Raw genomic sequence first — 22,358 nt, 5'->3', positions numbered from 1 at the left:
GCAAATTTGCCCAACATGGCTACGTTTATGTGGAAAGTGCTATGATGTGCACAGTCACCTTCAGATTTAAGGCCTTTACAGACCGGGTATGTCACGGTTAAACAACCACAACAAATCACACATAATTCATTTTGCACCGAAAATGGCCGCAAAGAAATGTTGTGTCATTTTACAGTGTAAGTTTTGGAGCTTCTAACTTTTGGCAACTCCGTGAAAATGATATATTGCTCGGAAGAATGCCAGATCTCCACAAGCCAGCAATCATAATGGAGTTGTCTTTAGCAGTCACAAAGGATTTGTAGTTCTTCTCCTGAGCTAAAAACAAAGAAGATTCTGGGTCAATGCCATTCTTCAGGCCAAGGACAGAAAGGGGGAGTTCCACCTCTTTATTCGAGAATTCAATTTGAGGACCTTTGCATTCTGTTGTATATTTATTCCCCTCAGCCATCTCTCGCTGTGAATGAGTGAGTGTGTTTGTTGTTAGCTAGCATTTAGCCTGATAGTGAATGCGTGTCGCTCATTGCACAAGCACAGCCTCACAACCCCAGATGGTCATAATTTCACTGTTAGAAGGCTGCGCAATTATTTTGTGTATATACTCTACTGACTAGGTTATGTCACTGCACTGGTGGAAAATCATACAAATTGGGAAGTCCCTCAGGATTGATTTCATTTATACATTGTACACTGAATATTTCCTATCGCTCAGTCTTCAACTGTCACTGAGAATTAAACAATGAGAAGGATAATCTATTTCAAAGATCATTTCTAAAATTCTTACTTAAAAAGTGTCAGTGCTACCTTTGGTTTTACCAAATGTCATGCCTCTAAAAGCCTTGCCTCTTGGTGGCCATCTTGAGGATCCAGAGAAAAATTCCCACGAGGACCACAGTGATTGGCTGTTCTTGATGAGAGGCGGGATATTCGCCATCTTTCCTCTTGCAGAGTTCTTCCTTCAAAATACTCAGAGTGCCCCGTCTCATGTGTGTTGGTCCTAGCTTAGTGATCTAGTGCTAGAGTGTCTGCCCTGACACTGGTAGGTTGTGGGTTTGAGCCCTGGCCAGGTCACACCAAAGACTGGAAAATGGTACTGTTTGCCTCCCCACTTGGCATTAAGTATTCAATGTTGGAATTGGGGTTAGATCACACAATGATTCCCATATGCAGTATCGCTGCTGCCCACCTCTCCCTCAGGGGATGATGGGTCAAATGCGTCGGACAAATTTTGAATCCTTCGGCGTGTGACAATCACTCAGACTTTAACTTTAAATTAGGTTGTTACTTGGTATTGGATTGAAATTGGAATCAGAGGTATTACACATCACAAATGTCCACGCATTGGATTGCAGCAGAGTTACTTGAAATTGCTGATCCCATTTATCACAGAAGCATCAACATATTTATTGAATTTCTAAAACTTCTGACAAGCCTCAGCTGTTGAAACTTTAGCACAGTTTGATTTGTTGTGCTCCTTTCTACTCTAATTTGATAATTAATTAATTCTGACAATATGTCTAAACTACCAGGATGTGAGAAGTAAAGAAATAAACAATGTTGGTGTTTCATTTTTCACTGGCCGCCGTCACCTGCTGGTGCCCAGACAGAAAACAATCATGTGTTCAGCTAGCGAGAATGTGTTTAACCAGGCAGCAGAATCAGAACACTCTATTGATCCTCAGGGGAAATTGCTTATGTTACAGCACTTGAGGCAACTAAGACTACTGGATGGAAACGAGACTAAATGCTCTAAGTAAAAGCAAAAAGAGTACTTGAGGAATCAACATTGTCAAAGTCTATACACACAAGTTCAAAACTAAATTGTGCATTACAAGTAAATAAGATAACGAATGAAAAGTCAGATTAAAGTGATGCATTGCACAGATCGATCGGCCGTGGGAAGGAGGAGCTGTTCTGTCTTGGTTCTGGGTGGGATCAGTCTGAGAGATCCGGTTCTTCGTGCTACACCTGATGCTAGTGGTGGGAAGGAGGTATTGTCCAGGATGTTCTCTCTGACGCTGTCTCCAGAGTCCAGGTTTCACCCGATTACATCACTCGCTTTCCTCATTCACGTTGAGCCCTAGGTGAATCACAATGCTCACTCAATGTAATAAAGTCCTCAATGGCAGCCATATACTTCCTTATTCTCCTCACTCCTGCTGATACATTCAGCGGGACTGAGGAGCCGAGTTATCATGGAATTCCTGGAGGTGGCAGAATTCTGACCGATGACTTAAGATAGAGGTGTAGTGGGTGAAGAGAAAGGGGGAGAAGACAGTACCCTGAGGTGCCCCAGTGTTACTCACCATGCACAGTTCTGCAGTATTCTGCAAATACTATGGTCTACCAATCAAGGGGTCTATAATCCAGGATACTTGGGGGGCTCCGACCTGCATCTGTGTCTGTTGCTCAGCCAGTAGAGCCGGCCTGATGGTGTGGAATGCATTGGAGAGATCCTCACAGTGCTGGCAGGCTGGACCAGGTGGGAGTAGACGCCATTCAGCAGGTAGATGGCGGCATTTCCTGACTCCAACACACTGCTGCTTCACAAATTGACTCCCTTAGTTCAGATTTGGTCCTTTATTCTGTCTGTCACACGGCAAAAGGATTCGCTCCGACACGTTCAACCTGCTGAGGATCAGCTGAGGTATGATGCAGAGACAGACTCGAGGAGCATCGACTGATAGTTTATGCAAGTGAGGAAACATTCTGCTCAGGAGCGCCGGCGTGCTCGCCATTTGATCCTCTTCATTTCTGATCCGTGTCATGTGGAGTTTTTATATTATCACTGTGATGTGATGTGTTGTTATGATCTTGTGTAAGTGTGTGTGTGTGTGTGTGTGTGTGTGTGTGTGTGTGTGTGTGTGTGTGTGTGTGTGTGTGTGTGTGTGTGTGTTTATTTAAATATGGCACTGTGGGAACCATAATATGCTTCTAACCAACAGAGAGGGGACATTTTGACTGGTACTCACTACTGTCCACGGCTCCATGATCATTTTGGGATGCAAATCAGGAGATTGTGGCCGGATTTAGGCAGATGGCAAATAGTTGAGATTAAGCTGTACAAAACACAACAGAAACACTAAAAATAGAGTGTGTGATCACTGAAACACCACACATATACACGTATACACATATTCACTCACACACACACACATTTTAATTCCTGGTTTCAGGGGTATCTTTTTTGCTTTCTGTTTTAAATTCTAAAACATAAAATTAGTTTCATTTTCTATTTTCCTGTCAGAATGGATATCTACAAACAGCTTGTGTACAGTTTTGGTTTTCCTATTTCAAAATAAATGTCCACAGGCTGCAAAGTACACAAACCTGTGAATGCATTCTACTGGCATCCTTTTGCAGTATATTTTCTTAACATAATTCCTACAATGACCGCAGGCCATGTAAAATAACCAACATGTTTCTCAACAGTTTCGCTCTGAGTTTATCAACATTTTTCTTTTTTTACTAGTAGGTTTAAGCCACAAGCCTCTATGGCCTTTCCAGTTTCACCAACATCAACCGGCAGTTGCACATTGCTGGGATGATTCTGTGGTGATTCGCCAGTCTAGGTCTTGGTGCTCTGAGTGCAAACAGCTCCCGCCGCTTTTTCCTCGGAAAGCTTCTGTGGCTTGGCATTTTGGCAGGACAGCCAATCAGGGCGGAGCGGCGCAGGCTTTTCAGGGGGAGCTGAACTTTTCAGATTAGACAAAGACAAAGGCGGCAGGAGCACAGAAGGTGGCAGTGATTCTCTGCAACTCCACAGTAGAGGCCAGGGAGCAGTGAGGAGTTGGCGTGTCATTAGATTATGTGCAGCTTGTTAATAATTAGACCTCTTTTTTCCTCTCTGTGTCTGCAGGCGGTGGAAACAAACCTGGCCTCCAAAGACAGCCACTGGGTGTTCGTCAATGAGGTACACACACACACACACACACACACACACACACACACACACGCACACACACACAGTGATGAGTATAATCAATCATTCACAGTTGACACGTCTCTATTCTCTTACATCCCGTCAGTAACACTGACTCAGCTGAAGCTATGTATATACATATATATATATATATACATATATATATATATATATATATACATATATATATATATATATATATATATATATATATATATATATATATATATATATATATGTGTGTGTAGCTCATCAGCTCAAGTAGTTGCCCATTATTTTAATCCACTACTGCTCTCTCACTTCAACTTCTTTGATTGTTCGTTCTTTTCGCAGGACTCTCACATTGTCTGTTGCTAGTGTGGTGTCTGTAGAAAACATATAAAAACAACTGTACGACAAAGCCATATGCTAATTTTGGATGTAGCGTACAGTGGAGAAAATGAACACACAGCAAAAGTCACTCAAAAGCACAACTTTTCGACAAAGCTCACCCAAAGTCATAAGGTGAGCTGCAGTCCTTGCTAATTTAGCCTAGCTGGACTTGGAACCTGGCTTTTCAGACTAACTAACCAGAGCTTTGCACTGCAAGGCACAAGGCATACACAGTACATACATATAGAGAGACACACACACACACACACACACACACACATTCTATAAAGAGATGTAATCAGCTCATGACTACGTCTTAAAGTGAACATCGGAGTGTGTCCCTGGTCACTGCCTCTGAGCTCTTTGTTTCATTTATATTGGGTCCTTGTACGAATCAAACGCTCTATGCCCACGACTGGATACGGCATCTCTTTTACAGCCGACCTGATTGCAGTCCTTTGAAGCTCTGCTCCGACACAAAAGCACTTCACATCAAGCTTGGAACTCCTCTCCAAAGGTTTTCTCGGCACGCCGGGTCATAATTAGGGTGGACGTTGACACCCACTTTCATTCCATCGCAGCCAAGAAGTTCTTGCACTCTTTGGCTCTAGAGAGGAAAATAGCTGCACAGATTGGAAGGTCCCCATAGGTGTTTGGAGTCTTTTTGAGCCTTTTGTTCGGCCTCAACGAGTCTTATTTTGAGTTTCTGTCGCCATCGTGGACAGCTCTCCAGACAGAAGGAGGCCCAGGTGGGGAAAAACAAAAAAAAAAAATTACAACAAAAATCCCCAAACTGAGCGCCCACACAGACCGTCCCTGATTCGCTGTGACGCCCCGGCTCACACAAAGTAATTGTGGGATTGTTTTTCTGGTTCTAAATTATCTTTTTGTGGTCCTGAGCGGCTTGCTCCGCTCCCACGATCGATATCCCGGCCGCGTTTCCAGCCAATTAAGTGAGCTGACGGCGGCGTGGCGTCAGGAGGGAGCCGTCAGCCGCTGAAGGCTGAATACAAACCGCAGAATGCACTCACATCTTTCCGCTCCGCTTCACAATCATCCTTCTCACTAATTACACCGCCGGTTTAACTGACTGAGGAGTGAAAGGCTGCCGAGTAGCCGCACTGTCTTTATGATTTAAAGCAGCCCTTTGACGCCAGACGTCTCCGCTGTGTAATCATTTATTCCCAAACATTCTCACACTCTCCCTTCTTATCGTAGAGCAACAGCAACCCTGCCCGCGTTGTCTTTTCACATGGTTTTTCATCTGTGCTTCAAAATCAAATCAAGTTCCAAGCGCCAATTATTTTTTTAAATTTTTATCCAGACGTATGTTTAAAAGAACTGTGCGCTTAGAAGACAATTCGCTCCGCTGGAGAGACAAAACTCAAAAGAGTCAAATATTAAAGAAAGCAAACGTTCATCAACGATTAAACCTTAAAAGCTGCAATGATGCGCCTTGGGTATGAACTCCTCCTCCACCTCCTTCCCTTCCTTCTCCACCTCCTGCTCCTGGTCCTCCTGCTCCTCTTCTTCCTCTTCCTCCCCCTGCTCCTCCTGCTCCTCCTCTTTATCCTCCTCCTCCTCCTCCCCCTCTCCTCACTCCTCCTCCCCCTCCTCCTGCTCCATTGCCTTCTCCTCCTGGCCCTCCTTCTCCTTCCCCTTATCTTCCTCCTCCTCCCCCTCCTCCTGCTCCATCACCTTATCCTCCTCCTCCAGCCCCCCTCCTCCTTCCCCTAATCTTCCTCCTCCTTTGGAACGTCTTCCTGCTCTTCATCTTCCTCCATTTCCTTCCCTTCTTCCACCTCCTGCACGTTCTCCTCCTGCTCCACCTCCTTCTTCCCTTCCTTGTCTTCCTCCTCCTGTTCCTACTCCTTCTCCTCTTCTTCCTCCTCTGTCTACTTCTCCTCCTCCTTTTCTTCCGTCTCCTCTTCCTCTTCCTGTTCCTTCTCCTCCTTCTCTTCCTCCTCCTCCCAGACAGATGTCAGCTGAGCTCTTTGCCCCGTGTAGCGGCGCTCTTGTGGCTACATCATGTAGCTCCCGGCTCACCCAAATATCAGCTGTCGCGTCAACAGGCAGCGGACGCAGACAGAGTTCTCCTCCTGCCTGGAGTGCTCTGCCTTTCACGCGGCCGCGGGTACAACTCTGCCGCGGTGATGCCGAGCCAGGTGGTAGCAGGGTTAAAAAATAATAATAATAATAGAAGCTGCGTGAGCTTCCAGCCAGGAGAGTTTTTTTTAAAAAAAATGCTGTTTGTGTCGACTCTCCAATCAGCTCGGCAGCAGCAGTGGTGTTTTTCTTTCTTTCTTTTTGTTTTTTTTTTCTTTTTTTAGAAAATGCTGTTTTTGGCCCGAGTTGAACAATTTATTACTCCGTGACTCCGTCCTTCGTGATGTCCTGCTGCAGTCCTGGCAAAATATAAACAACAAAAAAACCCATCCAATTTAAAACAGAACATAGTTAAAAAATAAATAAATAAATGAAACACTAAAATGAAGAGAGAGGACAGGGGAGGCTGTTTAATGAGGCAGACAAAAGAGACACTGGATGGATGGATGGTTGGACGGAGGTGAAACCTGTCGGCAACGTTTGAAGTGAGTTTAACATCGGCTAATCAGCAGTGAAGCTTCTGTTCTCCGTTCACGGGATTCACCGCCACAGAAACTGAGGACGGCTTTCTAATTAAAGAGACGCGGGAGGCGATGGGCTGGAAGAGGAGGACGACCTGGATGTTGTTGGCCGGGTTGGTTGGACCGTCGCCCTGCAGCCAGTCAGAATTCTGCAGTCCTGATCGGACCTTTCTGCAGCGGCGCACTGCAAATATCAGCCGCTGCCATGGCATTTAGTTTTCAAAGTTCAGGAGGAGGAAGGAAAAAAAAGAGGATGGTCTGTGTGTAAAATGTTCTCAATTTCTTGTGCGCTGCTGGACTGATTACACTTCCTGTTGTGTTTCCGCCATTTGCGCCCCCAGATGAATAGTTGTTCTTTATTGACTCTGGAAAGTCAATTAACTTTTACTGTGATGGAATTGATGCCCCATGTGGTATATTCAAGAATCTGTTCAGCAGGAAATGACCCCTCGCAGAAGAAAAGGACCTTCAAACAATTGTGACACACATTTCTTCGCTGCGTCTTTGTTCGCTGACACGCGTGTTTGTTCCAGGCCGGCATTACACAGAAGTAAATTAGCTGAGCCGGTGGAGGGCTGACATGAAAATGGACTCGGCGAGTTAATGGCACCACCTTGTCTCTTTTGTAATGCAAATTCTGAACGAGCGCAGCTACAGATAGGTTTACAGCTGCCGTCGGTTCAGTTGTCACAGCATCCATCTGGATGCAACCCCACCTCACTTCTTTCATCTGCACGGGAATCCTGTGAAGGTTCCTTGAAAGTGAAAAAAAAAATCCCAATATCAACCCTACAATCAAATAATACCAGCAAAAGTAGCACATTTGATCCCAATTTATTTTGAACGGAACGTTTCTGACGACATGAGTTCCCAGTGTAAACCTGCAATACTGACGCACACAACTCAACAGGAGAAACAACAATGGAAAGCGAACCCCGTAAAAAAGTTGTTGCCAGGTTTGTTTGGTGGAAAATTTTGTTTTAAACTACTACAGTCGGGATAAAAGCATAGTTGTCTGAAAATTGAGCACCGCCGGAGGTCTTCCAGCCTCTGCTACCACCTCAATGCCAAACATGTCGCAACGCAGACAACACTCCTAGTTCGAGTGCCAATCCACTCTCGACAAGATGACAGGATTCGAAGCCAAAATGAGAGAGTCCACGACTGGCAAATGAACAAACGAACTGGCGAAATGTATCACATTGGACTGTCGGCCACACTCTTGGTGGTAGACCGGGGCTAGAAGCAGTGCTACAAGATAGCATCGTCTGAATCCAACTAGCACACACTGTTGAAGTTACTGACAGGGAATGACATCTCTCTTCTTTCTCTTCTGTTTTTTTTTTTTTTTTTTTTATTATTTTAATAAAACCTTTCCAAAAAAATCTGATATTGAGTATATAGCTTGAATGTAGGTAATTTGACTTGAAGTTAAGTGTCTTTTGGACAATGCAATCATATTCCTGTTATGTGTTTTGTTGTTTGTTTAAGCTCAGTCAATTCTCAGTCAGTCAGTTATTTGGTTCAGACGTACACAAAATTCACCCGATGGGTGCTGGTTTAATCAAAAACTGAATATAACATAAAGAGGACTCTACGAGCTATAACTATTATTCTGAAAATAAGCAAGTTAAAGAACAGAAAGAGAAAAAGCAAAAAGACTCTTCTATTATGGCAGTCTAAAAACCAAAACTACATCAACCAGCACCCCTGCACCTAGTGTATATACACATAAAATGAGGCTATCATGGAAAATAAACAAGTCTGTATATTGGAACTGAAATCCCTGGCTACACCCCACAGTTCTAATGAAACAAAACTAAGCCAAACGGCTACAAAACAAAAGGGCCAGGTACCGAAGTGCAACAAAGGCACAGAACTCTGCAAGAGCTACCACAAAGTCAGAAGTGCTACACAGGGGCAAGCAGTCTTCACCAGCCGATAGCCACCGGCAGCACAACTGGCTTGGCTTTTTGTTGCCACTGTCAAGTGGAGGTCGGCTGGAGCAGGTGCCGCACCAATGAGGAGTCAGGCGCAGGGGAGGTGTTCGTTGATTGGAGAGCTGAACAGCGCTGCACCAATCGGAGGGGAGAAGAGGCGGAGCAGTGCCTACAGGGCCTGGGTGCAGATCTCTTGGAAAGAGAGGAAAGAGCAAACACACAAACAGACAAGCAACTATGGCTGTAACAGCAAAGAACGTTGTTTATTTAGTAATTTATTATTATTATTATTATCGGGGTTAAAGTAATTTGACCTCTCCCCAAGGGGTTGGGGGTCAGTACTACAGTACATTACAAGGGAATCATTGGGTGATCTAACCACCTTTCCCCCTTTTGAATAAATGCAGTGACGCGTGTCAACACATGATTGGAATCAGATTACGCCAAATTTAAACAGTTTGCATGAAATCTTCATTCTGAATGGTTTGAAAGGGGAAAAATGCTCATTCTGAATTTTTAGTTCTAGTCAGGCGTTTTGCCATCCGACATCCTCCTGATGGAAAATGAATGTTGACAATAAATATCTCAGCGAGCCGTGTTTGTCTTTGTCTGTCGACAATCCGCGGCGCCAAGCCACGGCCTGATCCCGTTGCTAAATTGTGCTTAGCTCCCCCTCTGAGCCGTCGTGGGCGCCGTCTTTTGTGACAATGCCATTACCTGCTTGTGGGAGTTGCATCTCGCTGCCCATCCCGGAAATAACAACCCTCGGAAGCCCTTCATCAGCTACTCGCGGTGATTCCTTGATCCTCGACTGACTCGTCAACCACTCGAAAGTCTGGCCGCATGTGAGCGCAGCTCATTACCATCGCACAATAATGTCACATCCATCTCGGCTCCTCTTCTCCCACTGAAGTGTGCCAGGAAAAGCATTTGAATATTGATTGTGTTATGAGCGCGTCTCGCTGTGAGTCTCCGCAGCAGAGCCGCGGCGCCTCGGACCAGCGGCGGCGGCAATAAAAACCGGCCGCCTGCAGCCGTTCCCACCACCCGATGATGTCTCGTTCCCAAAACAAGGCTGCCTCTTTTAGCTTCTGCTCAGACCATTTTAACAAGTAATCTATTTCAAATAATCTCTTTTTGCAGGAGTTTGAATGTGTTGAAGGCCTTAGATAACCTGTCTTGGGGACGGCAGGGATTGGAAATGTGTTCCATTTTAATTGGCCAGCAAACTGGATCGCTTCCCTTCAAACAGGTGCGGATCAAAAAGACAGCGACGCCGAGAGTCGATGATTTAGAGCTGGAAATAAAACCATCATTAGCATTAAAGCAAGATTTGCTCTTAGAGTCAGGCTTGTTTACAGTTTCCTCCAGTGGTCAGGGTGGGTTCAACTGCCCAGCACAGGAGTTCACACAGCGGAGCATGATGGCCGGTGAAGTGAACATCCACCTTCGTGTGTGATAAACAGGAAGCGGCATTCTGTTGCTGCGACTTCAAATAGCAATAATGTCAGAAATGAAAAGCAGCATTTCAGTGATGTTCTGCCTCCCGTCCCCCTGATAAACAAAAGAAACCTTTTCAAAAGAGCAAGCAGCAGAATCACGTACCCAAATAACTGCTTGGGAGAAATATTTCTCACACTTTGCAGTGTTGTTAAGAGCGAAGCTTTCTGCCTGTGGCCTAATCTAAATCTGATAAAGGGCGGGATTGTTGATGTTCAAAAGGACTTTTTTCCTCCCTCCTTCCTATTTGCTCTATTAGATTTGCGCAGCGCCGTCCCTGACCCCAGTACATTTCCTCAGTCAGACTTGTTTGGGTCATTTTGAAACAACATTGCTCAGAGCAGAGCGATTTGACTGCGCAGCAGAGATGTGACGGCGGGGACGTCTCCACTGCAATTAGAGTCCCCGGGAAGGAACCTGTGTTGACTCTAAATCCTTCAGCCTGACAGGCACGACGTGCGCTCACAAGTCCGATAAATAAGCCATAAATCCTCAGACGTTTGTTTACAGACGCCCGCTTCTTTTTTTAATTGGATGCGGCAGCTGACATGAGTCAATCAACTGGTGTTCAAGACAACAAGGAAAGTTGAACTTTTGTTTTCATACTGAGTTTGATTCACATTTTGTTTAGTGCGACTGCCAGATGTTCTTCGGATGAAACTTTTTCTTTATTTGTTGTTTCTCTGCTGATAATTAAACACGCCCAGCACCGATGTCACGCATGTTTTCTCACCCCTGCAGGAAATCAGCGACACGGAGATCCTGGAGCTCACCCACAGTGCACTGGGCCGTATGATGGTGATCCGGCAGATCTTCCCCATGTGGCGGGACAGCAGCAGCCGCTGCATGAGGCACAACCACAGGATCTCCTCGCTGCTGTGCGACCCGCAGGAAGGATACCTGCAGAACCTGGAGGTAAAGTCGCCAGTAGAGGGCGCTTTGCTTGTTCCTCACCTGGGCTGAGAGAATTTGATTGGAAATTTGAGCCATTAATCTGTTAAACACATTATATCACACATAGATGTTGGGAATGTGGTAAAAAACAAAAAAAAAAATGTTAAACAAATTATCACATTACATCTTAAAACATTCACAACAACTCTGGCAACTTTCCTTTCCCAGATTTAAATGTATTATGTTCCACTTGAAGTCAGTGCACACATACCTGCTTGATTATTGGCAGCATGTAGTGTTGACATTCATGAGACCAAAGTGCTCGGAGACCCGATCTGTGAAGCTGTATTTTAAAGAGATGACTCACACTAGTATATAACAAATACAAAAAAAAAACAAAAACAATGAGTGGTTTCAGTCTGAGTTCTTATAACTAACAGAGAAACTCTTAGTGAAACTGACATGGATGCCCGTGTTGCTCAGTAATGTTCAGCATTCACAGCATTGTGTCCAGGGCAGTTCAGAGCACAAGTCCCACAGGCAATCCGCTTTCAATGCCTCGCACACTGCTTGAATCTTGTTTTGGTCCACTGGACTTGAGGCCAGCAGGGGATGAATATTTTTTTGGGGGGTTATTGTGCAAGACATCATATACAAGTGTTTCTCAAGAAACCCCCTTTTGTCAGATCAAGGCGGCGGCGTCTCGGAGGCCACTTGCAGGTGCTGTGGAAGGCTGTGAGAGCAGATTCAGAGGCTCAATGCGGAATGACCCCTGACTTCAGCAGAAGCTGCTGGGGAGCTCCAACCTGTCAAGCTTTCAGCTGGCTGTAATCTGCAACAGCTAGGCTGGTTTTAGGGGGGCATTTGAGCATTGGAAGCAAGCTGAGGTCTGATCAACGTGCTCAAAGTCCAACACACCCAGAGTGCACCACTGAAGTGTTGCCAACTTGCACTCATGGTCCTTACTATTCCCACCAAGAGGTGAACCTTGTCTGAGCTGCAACCACCTGCTGGATCAAGGGATGGATTTAACATCTTGCCCTCTAATTTCTTTATCTTCTGTTGTTAAAAAGTACTGTGAACTCGAGCCTTCACAATCACCAAATGACCTTAAAAGGGGTCGTATGCGAAAAGTAATTTCACTGCTAGATATTCAGGGTTTGTGCTGCATGTCCACCAAAACAAACCGGCACCCTGCACCTACTGCAGGGTGCTGCAGGGTCGCACAAATGGACTGACTCAGGGCCACGAACCACACTCACGCTCATCAAGCCCATCTTCCACCTCACTTTGTTTGGGGGTGCTGTCCGCTCAGCCAAGTAGACTTGAGAGGCTCTACAGCTTGAAAGAAGAAGCATGTGGAGGACTCTTGTGTTGCCCCTCGTGGCGGAACAAGGCAGAGGCAAAGGTGACCGTGTTGTCATCAAGCAGCGGCAGCCACTAGACATGAGACAATGCCATCAAGCCTTGTTGTCAGTTGGGGCTCAGAAGTCAAACCTGAACATCCATCATCTCCAGAACAACTCTGCACCGTCTCGTTGCGGCCTGTAATTGACCCACCGGTCCATGAAATGATTTTAAAACCTGTCAAGGGAGGGACGAGTGATTCTCAGTTCCAAAGAGAGAGCCTTCAGGCTGTGTGCAGCAGTGTGAACTTGGTGAAGTTGACCTGCTGGCCAAAGGCCACCAAACTCTATCGCTCCTGAAAAGGAGGAAACAGCTGGATGAATCTGCAGCTCACAGCACCTGGATTTTTGTTCCACAGAAATCTTCAAAGATGACACGCTTGTTTTTATTGTTTTACGCACGTGTGTTGGAGAGAGCGAGTGGCAAACCCTGGACTCAGTAGCCACACCTGCTGGTCACACATATACAAAAACAACAGGGCCTTGGATTCTATCCATCTATCTATCTATCTATCTATCTATCTATCTATCTATCTATCTATCTATCTATCTATCTGTCTATCCATGTCTGTCTGTCTGTCCAATTGCAAATATTCAAAAGGATATGAATACTATGTTTTAGGCTAATGTTGTGTTTCCTACCTGTAACCTCAACAGTTAATTTGCAACTAAAGGCCTTTTATTCAAAGCATGCCTGTGGTGTTGCGACTCCATGGGAACAGACTCACACTGACTGTGTTTTTGTTCTCATGCCCTTATAAAAATGTTTCCAAAAAGTCTTCTCTGCTTTAAGCAGAAAATATTTATTCTGAAAAAAAATGTCTCAGAGTCCTAGTTGAAGGCCTTTTTCAGTCAGTGTGGTGTCATAACATTGAAAAATGTCAAACAAAGACTTTTTATATTTTTCACGCTCCTTGAGTACCTTGTTTTTTTTGGGTTTTTTTTGTTTTTTTTTCAGACTTTTTGATCCCCACGTCGAAGAGCACCAGAAGCACACTTTTTGTTTTGCACACCCAGCAGCACTCCAAGCATGGTCAGAGCAGTGTTGTTTTCATTGTTGTTTGACTGGAGGAGTCATGTGATCAAAGGTTAAAGTCCCTCTGATTGTCACATCAAGAAGGGTGCAACATTTGAATGATCAGGACACATATGTGCAGATAGCAGGAAAGACCCCTAACCCAAACTTAATTATGTTACATTAGTCTACCGCTAGTTTCTTCCTCTTTCCCGCCTGCATCTTAGTACATATGAACATAATCCTAAATCCAGAGAGCTGTCATTTGTTACCAGAACTGTTACACTGCCGCGTCTCCAGGTGAGCAACTTCATTGAAATGAATGGCTCGACACCTTGGACGGCCAGGGTTTGGCTATATCCAGCAAAAATGTAGCTAGCGTTAGCATGTCCAGCTCGCTCACACGGCATTCACGCACTTGCAGCATTATGTAGTTACATTGTCACTTGACATTTTCCGTGCCCACTCAATGGATGTGTGTTGCTTTGCATAGGAGACTTTCAAGGGGGCGGAGCTATGGAGATGAGAGGAGGTGTGAACCGTCTTTGGTTTAGTTGACATGCTGTGCTCAGTTGCCCTCTGGTGGTAAAATGAGTTATTGCCTCGTTAAACTGAAGTTTAAAAACTGCATTAATTGTGCTCTGGTTCGCCATCTACAGGCTCAGAGAACCTCTGGCACTGGTCTAGACCGAGCTGCCGACCCCTGGCCTTCTTTATATTTATAGCTCAGTCTGCTCTCTTGTTGTTAACTGCAGAACTAATTAAAAACTGAACAGATGTTGTTATCGTGGTGCACTATTCACTTCACCTGGACGAGACCTGATTTATGAAATGTGTGTCATATTTGGTTTTATTGAGGGGAAAAAAAAAAAAAAACTTAAAAGCTTCCTAACTCAGAAGTCAGGACTCAATGGGATGAGTCGGCACCAGTAAATATGAAACCCTGGCATTGTGCCTGTCGATTAATCACCGCCAGTGCTTTCACTTTATTCGAGTCATTTGTGGCTGCCTCCTCCAGTTTGTCAGAAGGCCCTCTCCGAAGAATTACACCGACTCTGGAAAGTTGTGTTAAACAGCCTCCTAATGAGAGCACCGAGGGTTGAGGGCTGCTGGGAGCGAGCGAAGCCGTTTTATGCAACACTTTAGTCACTCAGAGACGCGGCATAAGAAATTATCTGACACAAATTGTGATATCGAAGGGAAACTGGTGATTGGTCGTGTGAGGCACAAGGGAGATGTTTCTACAGATGTCCTCGCAAGCTGTTTTTGGGACCACTGGGACGTCATCAGTGTGAAAGTGAACCAGGAGCTCAAACCCAGACAGCGGTTTACCTTAATGGTACTTAATGGTATTTATTGTGTTAGGCATCCTGCAGCGAGTCAGTTCCAACAGAGGGGTCAGCTGCTTTTCAACGGAAGTTTCATTTGGCACCATTTGCCATGGGGCCCCACCCAACTTCTCCGATGCCTGAAGCATCACATTCAGTGCTGATATTAAAGTGTTCTCATGAAGAGCTTTCTCCAGACCCATGCTGCCATTAAAATCCATGAATGTGTTTTGGCAGCAATTTAGCAACAGAAGCTTTGTGAGTTTTTTGTCGTTTGACATGTTTATTGTTTGTTTATTTTTAATCAGGCTCGAAAGAGGGAACCTTCCTGCCATTCTTGTCCTTCTTCACTGCACTCTGTCCTCATTTAGCCTCCTTCTGAGTTAAGCCCCTTCATGACAAAAGAGGATTTTGTGTGTGTGTGTGTGCGTGTGTTTGTGTGTGCGTGCGTGTGTGTGTGTGTGTGTGTGTGTGTGTGTGTGTGTGTGTTTGGCGGCCTCAGGAAAAGTGTTGTATGAACATGATGCCAGTCAGCTGTACTCGTCCAGACACACCGATGCTCAATTGTCAGCCTGCATTTAGTCTCCCTCTCCCTCTGTGTGTGCCTGAGTGTGTGTGTGTGTGTGTGTGTGTGTGTGTGTGTGTGTGTGTGTGTTTCCATGCGGGCGTGTGCGTCTGTGTGCAACCGAGCCACTGTAAATTGATGTGTAAGTTTCAGTAAACAGCAGATCTTTTGCATCAGATAATCAGATCATGTTCCTGCTGCGGCGATGACTTCGGCGCAAGGACTCGGCCGCACCGTGACAATGTTATTTTCTTGACTCCTGCTGAAAAGTCAGCGACAAATTCCAAACCCCAGCAAAAGGAAACAACTTAAAAGTGAGCAAACCTAAATCAATAAATGCATCCAGACTCAAAGGAAGTCTTACTGCAGTTTGTTTTTTCACTGAAACGAAATGTTCATCTCCTGCACCGTGGACAAAGATGAGCTTCATGAGGCTGTTACATCCCGGGGTCATCATTTCAAACAGACCAGTTCAGACTCACTGGAAGAGTCTCGTCTTCTGGCTGCTGCCTCACCTCGTGGCTAACCTGGGTGTATTTCCCCTCCTGTCCTGCAGGTGTCCAACCTCTACCTGTACGACAGCGTGCTGATGCTGGCCAACGCCTTCTACAGGAAACTGGAGGACAGGAAGTGGCACAGCATGGCGAGTCTCAACTGCATCAGGAAGTCGACCAAGCCGTGGAACGGAGGCTGGTCCATGCTGGAGACCATCCAGAAGGTAGTGACACTCACTTTCTTCAGCCGCGGCATCGCCTTTTGCTTTTTAGCGTCATCGTGTTGTAACACAAACTCCTTTTCATTGGATGAGTTGCGGGTCTTGGGTCAGAATTTTGAATTTCAACTCGTATCTCCCGGTGGCAAAATAAAACCAACATCTTCCTCCTTGATGTTTGTCCCTGGACCATCTCGTCTATTTTCCACTGCTGCAGAACTGCAGCGTCTCTGAAGCAACACTTCAGATACCAGCTGGGTATAATTTTCCACATTGATAGTAGATCAGTAGCTGCATATAAAACATGGCAAACAACATTTTTCCCTGCGTAGTTCATGGGTCTTCAAACTGCTTGCTTCACGACTCACTCATTTATTTCCATTGAAAGAGCAAACACACACACTCAATAAGACTCAATAAGCAATTCCACTGTAAACTTGTGGTTCTACTGTAGTCATGTGACCAGGCATCTCCATAGACTATGATGTCTACAATGTCCACCTCCGGCAAACAGTAGGCTCACAGTACAGTTATGTCCGCAGATTGGGCCCAACAATACACAGAAGATCTCAGATTGTTCCCCTGATGTCTGACACCAGTTGTAGTGCGAGGAGGTGGAACTCCCTCCGACTGGCCCCGTCCTGAAGAATGAGATGAACCCACACTGTCCTCTTGGTTTTGGACAAGAGAAGGACGACAACGTTCTTTGTCGCTGCTGGAGACGGAGGACGTTGACTCCATCACTGCTGTTGCTGCGATGCAGTTACTTTCACACTGTCTCAGAACAGCAACACTTCTGCCATAAAAGATACAATATGGCATCGCGGCCAGTCTGAGTAGTTTTGATGCAAAACGAATCAACTGAAATATCGAAGTATCCACAATTTTGCATTGTTTTTTTTGTCGAGCATCCAGTCTGTAAAGGCCTTAAGACTTTTCCATTTGTAGACTGGAGAAGTGCTCCTTTTAATGATGGCTGGGAAGTGAGAGTGCAGCTCTTGAAGTCACAGTAAATATATGGAAAATACACACAAATGCAAATCTGTCCTTTGAAATAGCAGCACAACAGCAAGACCATCCATTTCTAGGGTTGTCCCCCCCCCCCCCCCCAAACATCACCAAAGCTATAAATAGGGAGAAAAATCACATCTTCGCGTGTGCCTTAGAAGTGGAACAACACGAGCTGCTGCCTTTGAACTGCTCCACCGATGAGACAGAAAATGACTTTGCAAGATAGTGAGAAAGCAACAGGGTGGCAAAAATGAACACAATTGTGCGGCACCAACGGTAAAAAAAAAATAAAATAAAAAAAAGAAGTCCTCTGCGTGCTTCAAAATGTTCCGAGCTTACAAGTTCAGCAAAACGGGCCAAAAAAAAAAAAAGCCAGCGTTAAAAAAAATTGTCACAGCAACCAGGAGCAAAACATTCTGTGAAAGAAGTTACATTCTAAAGTTTCTACTGTGGTGCGTCTGCATCTGCAACTCTTCAGGAGGCCATTATGGCTGTTCCCCCCCCCCAAAAAAAAAATAAATCTGCGGCTTCAACTCCTCCTTCAGCGCCTCGTCTCCGTCTTTGCCGCCCGTTTCACTGCTCGCGAGCGGGAAGCCGCGGCGAGCGTGGTCACCGGGAGGAGATGGATGTTGGGCATCATCGGCGTCTCTGCAGCGAGCAAACGCTATCAAACGTTATTTAGCTCCTAAGCGGCGGTGACTGCGACCTTTGTGGCTGACGGATGACCATCCAGGCGGGCGGAGGCGTCTTCACTCTTGGTTTACACTCGGAGGGAGTTGATGGAAGGCCGCGGAACGACGTTCCATCCACAGCAGCAGCAACAAGAGGACCCCCGATGACAGATTAGCTCGGCCGGCCGCACGGATTCACGTCCGCTGTTAGCAACCCCGCGGCGCTCGCCACCATCGCGTGTCTGCGCAGATCTTTGGCGAAAGGTTGCAAATGTCACACGGATCTCGTCCGCTACTCTTGTGCAAACTCTCCGATGTGTGAAAAAGAAAGTTCGATTGAGTTTCACCGCACGCGCTCGCGCTCTAACTGTGACCTCCGCCCTCAGGGCAACATCACGGGTCTGACAGGCCTGATGGACTTCAAGGACAACGGCTCCAACGCTCACGTCCAGTTCGAGATCCTCGGCTCAAGCTTCAGCGAGACCTTCGGCAAGGACATCAAGAGGGTGAGTTCGCACCGTTTCACCTTGGAAGAATCGAGACGCGCCTGTGGTTGCCCGCTGGCGGTGGAGTCACGACTTCAGCAGCAGAGGAGCTTGAAGGAAGGTTGTTGTAGGCTAGCTGTCCGCTAACGCCTCCTTTTTGGGATCTCACTGGAATGTGTTGTTATCTGAAATGCTGCCTGAGTAATATTCATGCCGAGCTCGTTGTGTTTGTCCGTATTTCCTTGTTAGCAGGATTTCCCAAATTTGCTGCAGGATTATCACTGTGCTACAGTGGGAACAACAACTTCTGTGCAATGTTTTTACAAGATTCTTGATCTGTACAGCGTCTCCCTGCGCCTCTGCTTCTTTTCTGTATTTGTTTTTTTCATTAATTGCCTCCGACAGCGGGCTTGTGTGAGAACAATGTACAACCTTAAGGGGGTGATAGAGGCCAAGTGAACTATTTCATCCAACATTTTGGGGATGTACAGTGTGAAGAATTCACCCAAACCTTCTGCCGCTCAGTCGAAACTCTTCTTCTTTACTCTCTCTCTCTCTGTATCTCACACACACACGCACACACCCTGCGAAACACAGCGGTTCAGATGGATTTTTCTACACGCCCAGATCAATAATGTGAAACACACACCATGGATTAATGCTGATGTTTTATTACAAAGTGATAAATAATCAATCAACCTATTGATCTGGAGGGAGGCTGCAGCCAGCTGCCAGTCAGTTTCATCCATATCCTCTTATTTTACCGTACTAATCTACAGTGTATATACATACATACACATACATACATATATATATATATACATATATATAAATGTTTTTTTGTTTTTTTTTTACACCAGGTTCTCCCGCAGAACTCACCCTCAGTCTGCCAGTAACGTTGGAGGTGGCGATGACTCAGTGACTGCTGGGTGTTGTGTGCCTGTTGTTTGGCTGCGAGGGAAGCGCCCGCCGTCATCACTCACGCCGCACTGCGCTCCGGCACTTCCATTAATTTTTTCCAATTATTAGTGGAGCTGTTTAACTTTGTCACGTTGGCTTTGATTAACAGCCAACGGCGCGGCACAATTAACATCAAGCGCAGTGGTTCAATTAGCCGCTAGGCGCCGCGTTTACGTCCGCGGCACGCGTCGACGCGGCCCAGGTGTGATTACACACAAGGCCTTTAAAATTTTCTGCCGCAGCACTAGAATTGTTTAAAAAACGGCGCGAATGGCGAGAAGCTACACTCAGCGCTCATGGAATGTGAAATGATAACAACAGCAACAGCACGAAGGCCGACTCACCGTCGTGCAGCCGCTCCTCGCCTCGCAGCCAGCAGCGCTTCAGAGAGGTCGCGCACAATATGCAACATTTCATTTATATTTAAATATGTTTTGCGTCTCACTTAAAGGCGATGCAGTGAACGCCGCGCTCTCATCTCGGTCTGTGCGCCGCTGCCATTTTCAATGCCCTTTGGAGCTTGTTTACAACCTCTGTACTGCTTGTAGTTTTTTATGTGCCTCCCTGACCTGATGATTCACAAAATTTGACATTCCATATCTATAATTAATAGTCATTAGTCATCTATTATTTATTATTTTCTTCTTATGCATCCATCTGAGAACCTGTTCTCTGTGAGAGAGAAATCTTTAGGGGCAGAGCCATCATTAAAACTGGGAAGCTGATTGGATGAACCCTGTGTCTATGACGTGCTTGGCGGACCAGTGAACACAAGTTTGCCGTGGCCTCCGGTTTACGTCAAGGCCAAACCCTGTTGGTAGCTCTGCCTCTTTCTCCAAGCAGGATACCTATTGGCCCCGTTGTCCTCCTGCCCAAGTGTCAATTTATCAGATTGGTTAGTTTCAAGAAGGACATGGGTTTCCTGCCTTGTATTAATGGGTAAAATGTAGTGTGTGATCTGCCCTATTATGGTGCTACATTCAACTGACTGACAGGTCCGTAGGAGTCCATTCATGGAGCGATGGGGGAAAGCTCTCTGGCTAATGAGTTATAGCAAATGTGTGTGTCTGTGTGTGTGTGTTTGGGTGTGTGTGCATTCACGCATGAGGAGGACATTGACGACATTAATTGTGAAAAGGGCAGAATCAGTTCAAGTCAAATTCTCACTGATTGGAAAAAAAGATCCAGGACCCAGAGGAAACTTTTATTTATTAAAGCTGTAATATTAAAACAAGAAGAATTCACTGTGAGTCCTTCATTGTGTTATTATCTTTAATGTTCAGCCCCATTAAAAATGCACATGGCAATTACTGTGTTTATGCTGGCTTTTATGCCCGCATACAGCGACTTTTATGATTTAGCAGCTCACCGCTGCTGTGTGCTGTGTGGGGTTGTAACATACTGGGCAGTAATGGAGATTTAATCACATGGTTGCTCATGATGAGTTATGAGTCTACGTGCCCTGTGTAGGCACCTCAAAACACCAGCCACTCTGTCACTCTCTCTCTTTCTCTCTCCCTCTCACTCTCTCTCTCTTTCTCTCTGTCTCTCTCTCGCTCTCTCTCTCTCACACACACACACACACACACACACACACACACACACACATACGAACATAAACAAGTTATCACACTGATGTGTACATATATATGTGGTATTCATTTTAGACAGTTTTTGTTTTCTTTCCATTTGTAAATTGCTTAATTAGCGTTTACAGGTGTTATGAAAATAACACACTTTTCATTTGCTTTGAGCTCAGTTCCTCCTACTGCTTTTTCAATGCCATGAAAGCATCAGCCAATCATTGCTTTGGTAATACGTCATCAGGTCACTGCTGGCTCATGAAACTGCTGTGCATGATCACATCCAGAATTTAAGTGCCAGATGCTGTTTGGGGTCAACAGGCTCCCATTAATTTGTCCTCCTCCTCCTCTTGCACTTTTGTGTCATGACAGGTTTGAGGTGGCATGGTCTCAGACTTTCAACGATGGACAGCCTTAGATGGAAAGCAGATGGCCTGACATAAGAATCACTACTGTCATAATACATTCAGAAATATTCAGCTTTGGGGCTTAAATGAGAGTAGACAAATCAATACGCTTCTTTTTCTGTACACTCATCTTGAAATAGGCGGTGAGTTCCTCTGCAACTCTGGGAGCTTATTTTGATGATAACTTCTTTGCTTCCAACTACTTTCTGAACTATGAATATCAGACAGCAAATACTACACTGACAAGGTGAACACATACTACAGTGTCGATGCCTGATTAAAATGGATCATCGTAGTTAAGTGTACACCATGCTAGCTGCTGGATATAACTTTAGTTCACAAGCTAGCCCCATGACCTTCTACCTTCTGTCCATCATTCCATCAGACTCTTTTAAGCATGTGAATAACAGACTTCACGCTTCATCTTCGTGTCCACGCAAGTAACTCACTCTACACTTGAAATAAATATTTGATAGAGAATTATTAGAGTGTAGAGAATTATTACACAATAAACAATTCTTTGATTTGGGCCACACCCGACTGAAGGCCTCTTGTAAACTCTGTGAAGTTTGTTAGCATGCTGTTAAAGCTATGATTAAGAGTACCATGCTAGCGTGCATGTTAGCCTGTTGGTCAAGGTACATCAATAGTAATATTGCTTAGGAAAGCGTTAGCAGGTTTTCGCTACTGTCTTACACTTTAAACTTCATGTGAATCTAAAACTGATGCTAGGTTGTGAGCTATTGACCCAGTCACTGGACAACCGAATACTGACTCAAGCATGTTGGTGCTAGCTAGGTTCTTAACTTCAGAATTAGACCATTTACATTGGATGAAGCCTATATTAATTGCGGAAGCTGATGTGTATTCTAGAAAAGAATGACGCAAGGCTCTGAGAGCTGATAATACTCATTGGAGCCTCCTGACTCGACTGCTGAGTTAACTTAAGGGTGTGAACCACGT

General features: G+C 45.3%; 1 protein-coding gene across 3 annotated transcripts in view; it reads left to right on the top strand.

The window, feature by feature from the left end:
- The window catches only part of grid1b (glutamate receptor, ionotropic, delta 1b), a 282,543-nt gene that overhangs the window by 224,919 nt on the left and 35,266 nt on the right, over nucleotides 1-22,358 (top strand). For all 3 annotated transcript variants that reach the window (XM_076035105.1, XM_076035107.1, XM_076035104.1), the window contains exons 5-8: nucleotides 3,857-3,910; nucleotides 11,100-11,273; nucleotides 16,123-16,284; nucleotides 18,347-18,466. In XM_076035105.1, the coding sequence (XP_075891220.1) occupies nucleotides 3,857-3,910; nucleotides 11,100-11,273; nucleotides 16,123-16,284; nucleotides 18,347-18,466 (510 nt within the window). The remainder of the gene's footprint in view (nucleotides 1-3,856; nucleotides 3,911-11,099; nucleotides 11,274-16,122; nucleotides 16,285-18,346; nucleotides 18,467-22,358) is intronic.

Source organism: Nelusetta ayraudi, unplaced genomic scaffold, assembly GCF_046127955.1.
Source record: "Nelusetta ayraudi isolate G7.1 ecotype Tasmania unplaced genomic scaffold, CSIRO-AGI_Nayr_v1 ptg000042l, whole genome shotgun sequence".
Lineage (NCBI taxonomy): Eukaryota > Metazoa > Chordata > Actinopteri > Tetraodontiformes > Monacanthidae > Nelusetta > Nelusetta ayraudi.
Note: the sequence above shows the minus strand (reverse complement) of the source record. Positions and strands in the feature narration are given on the sequence as shown.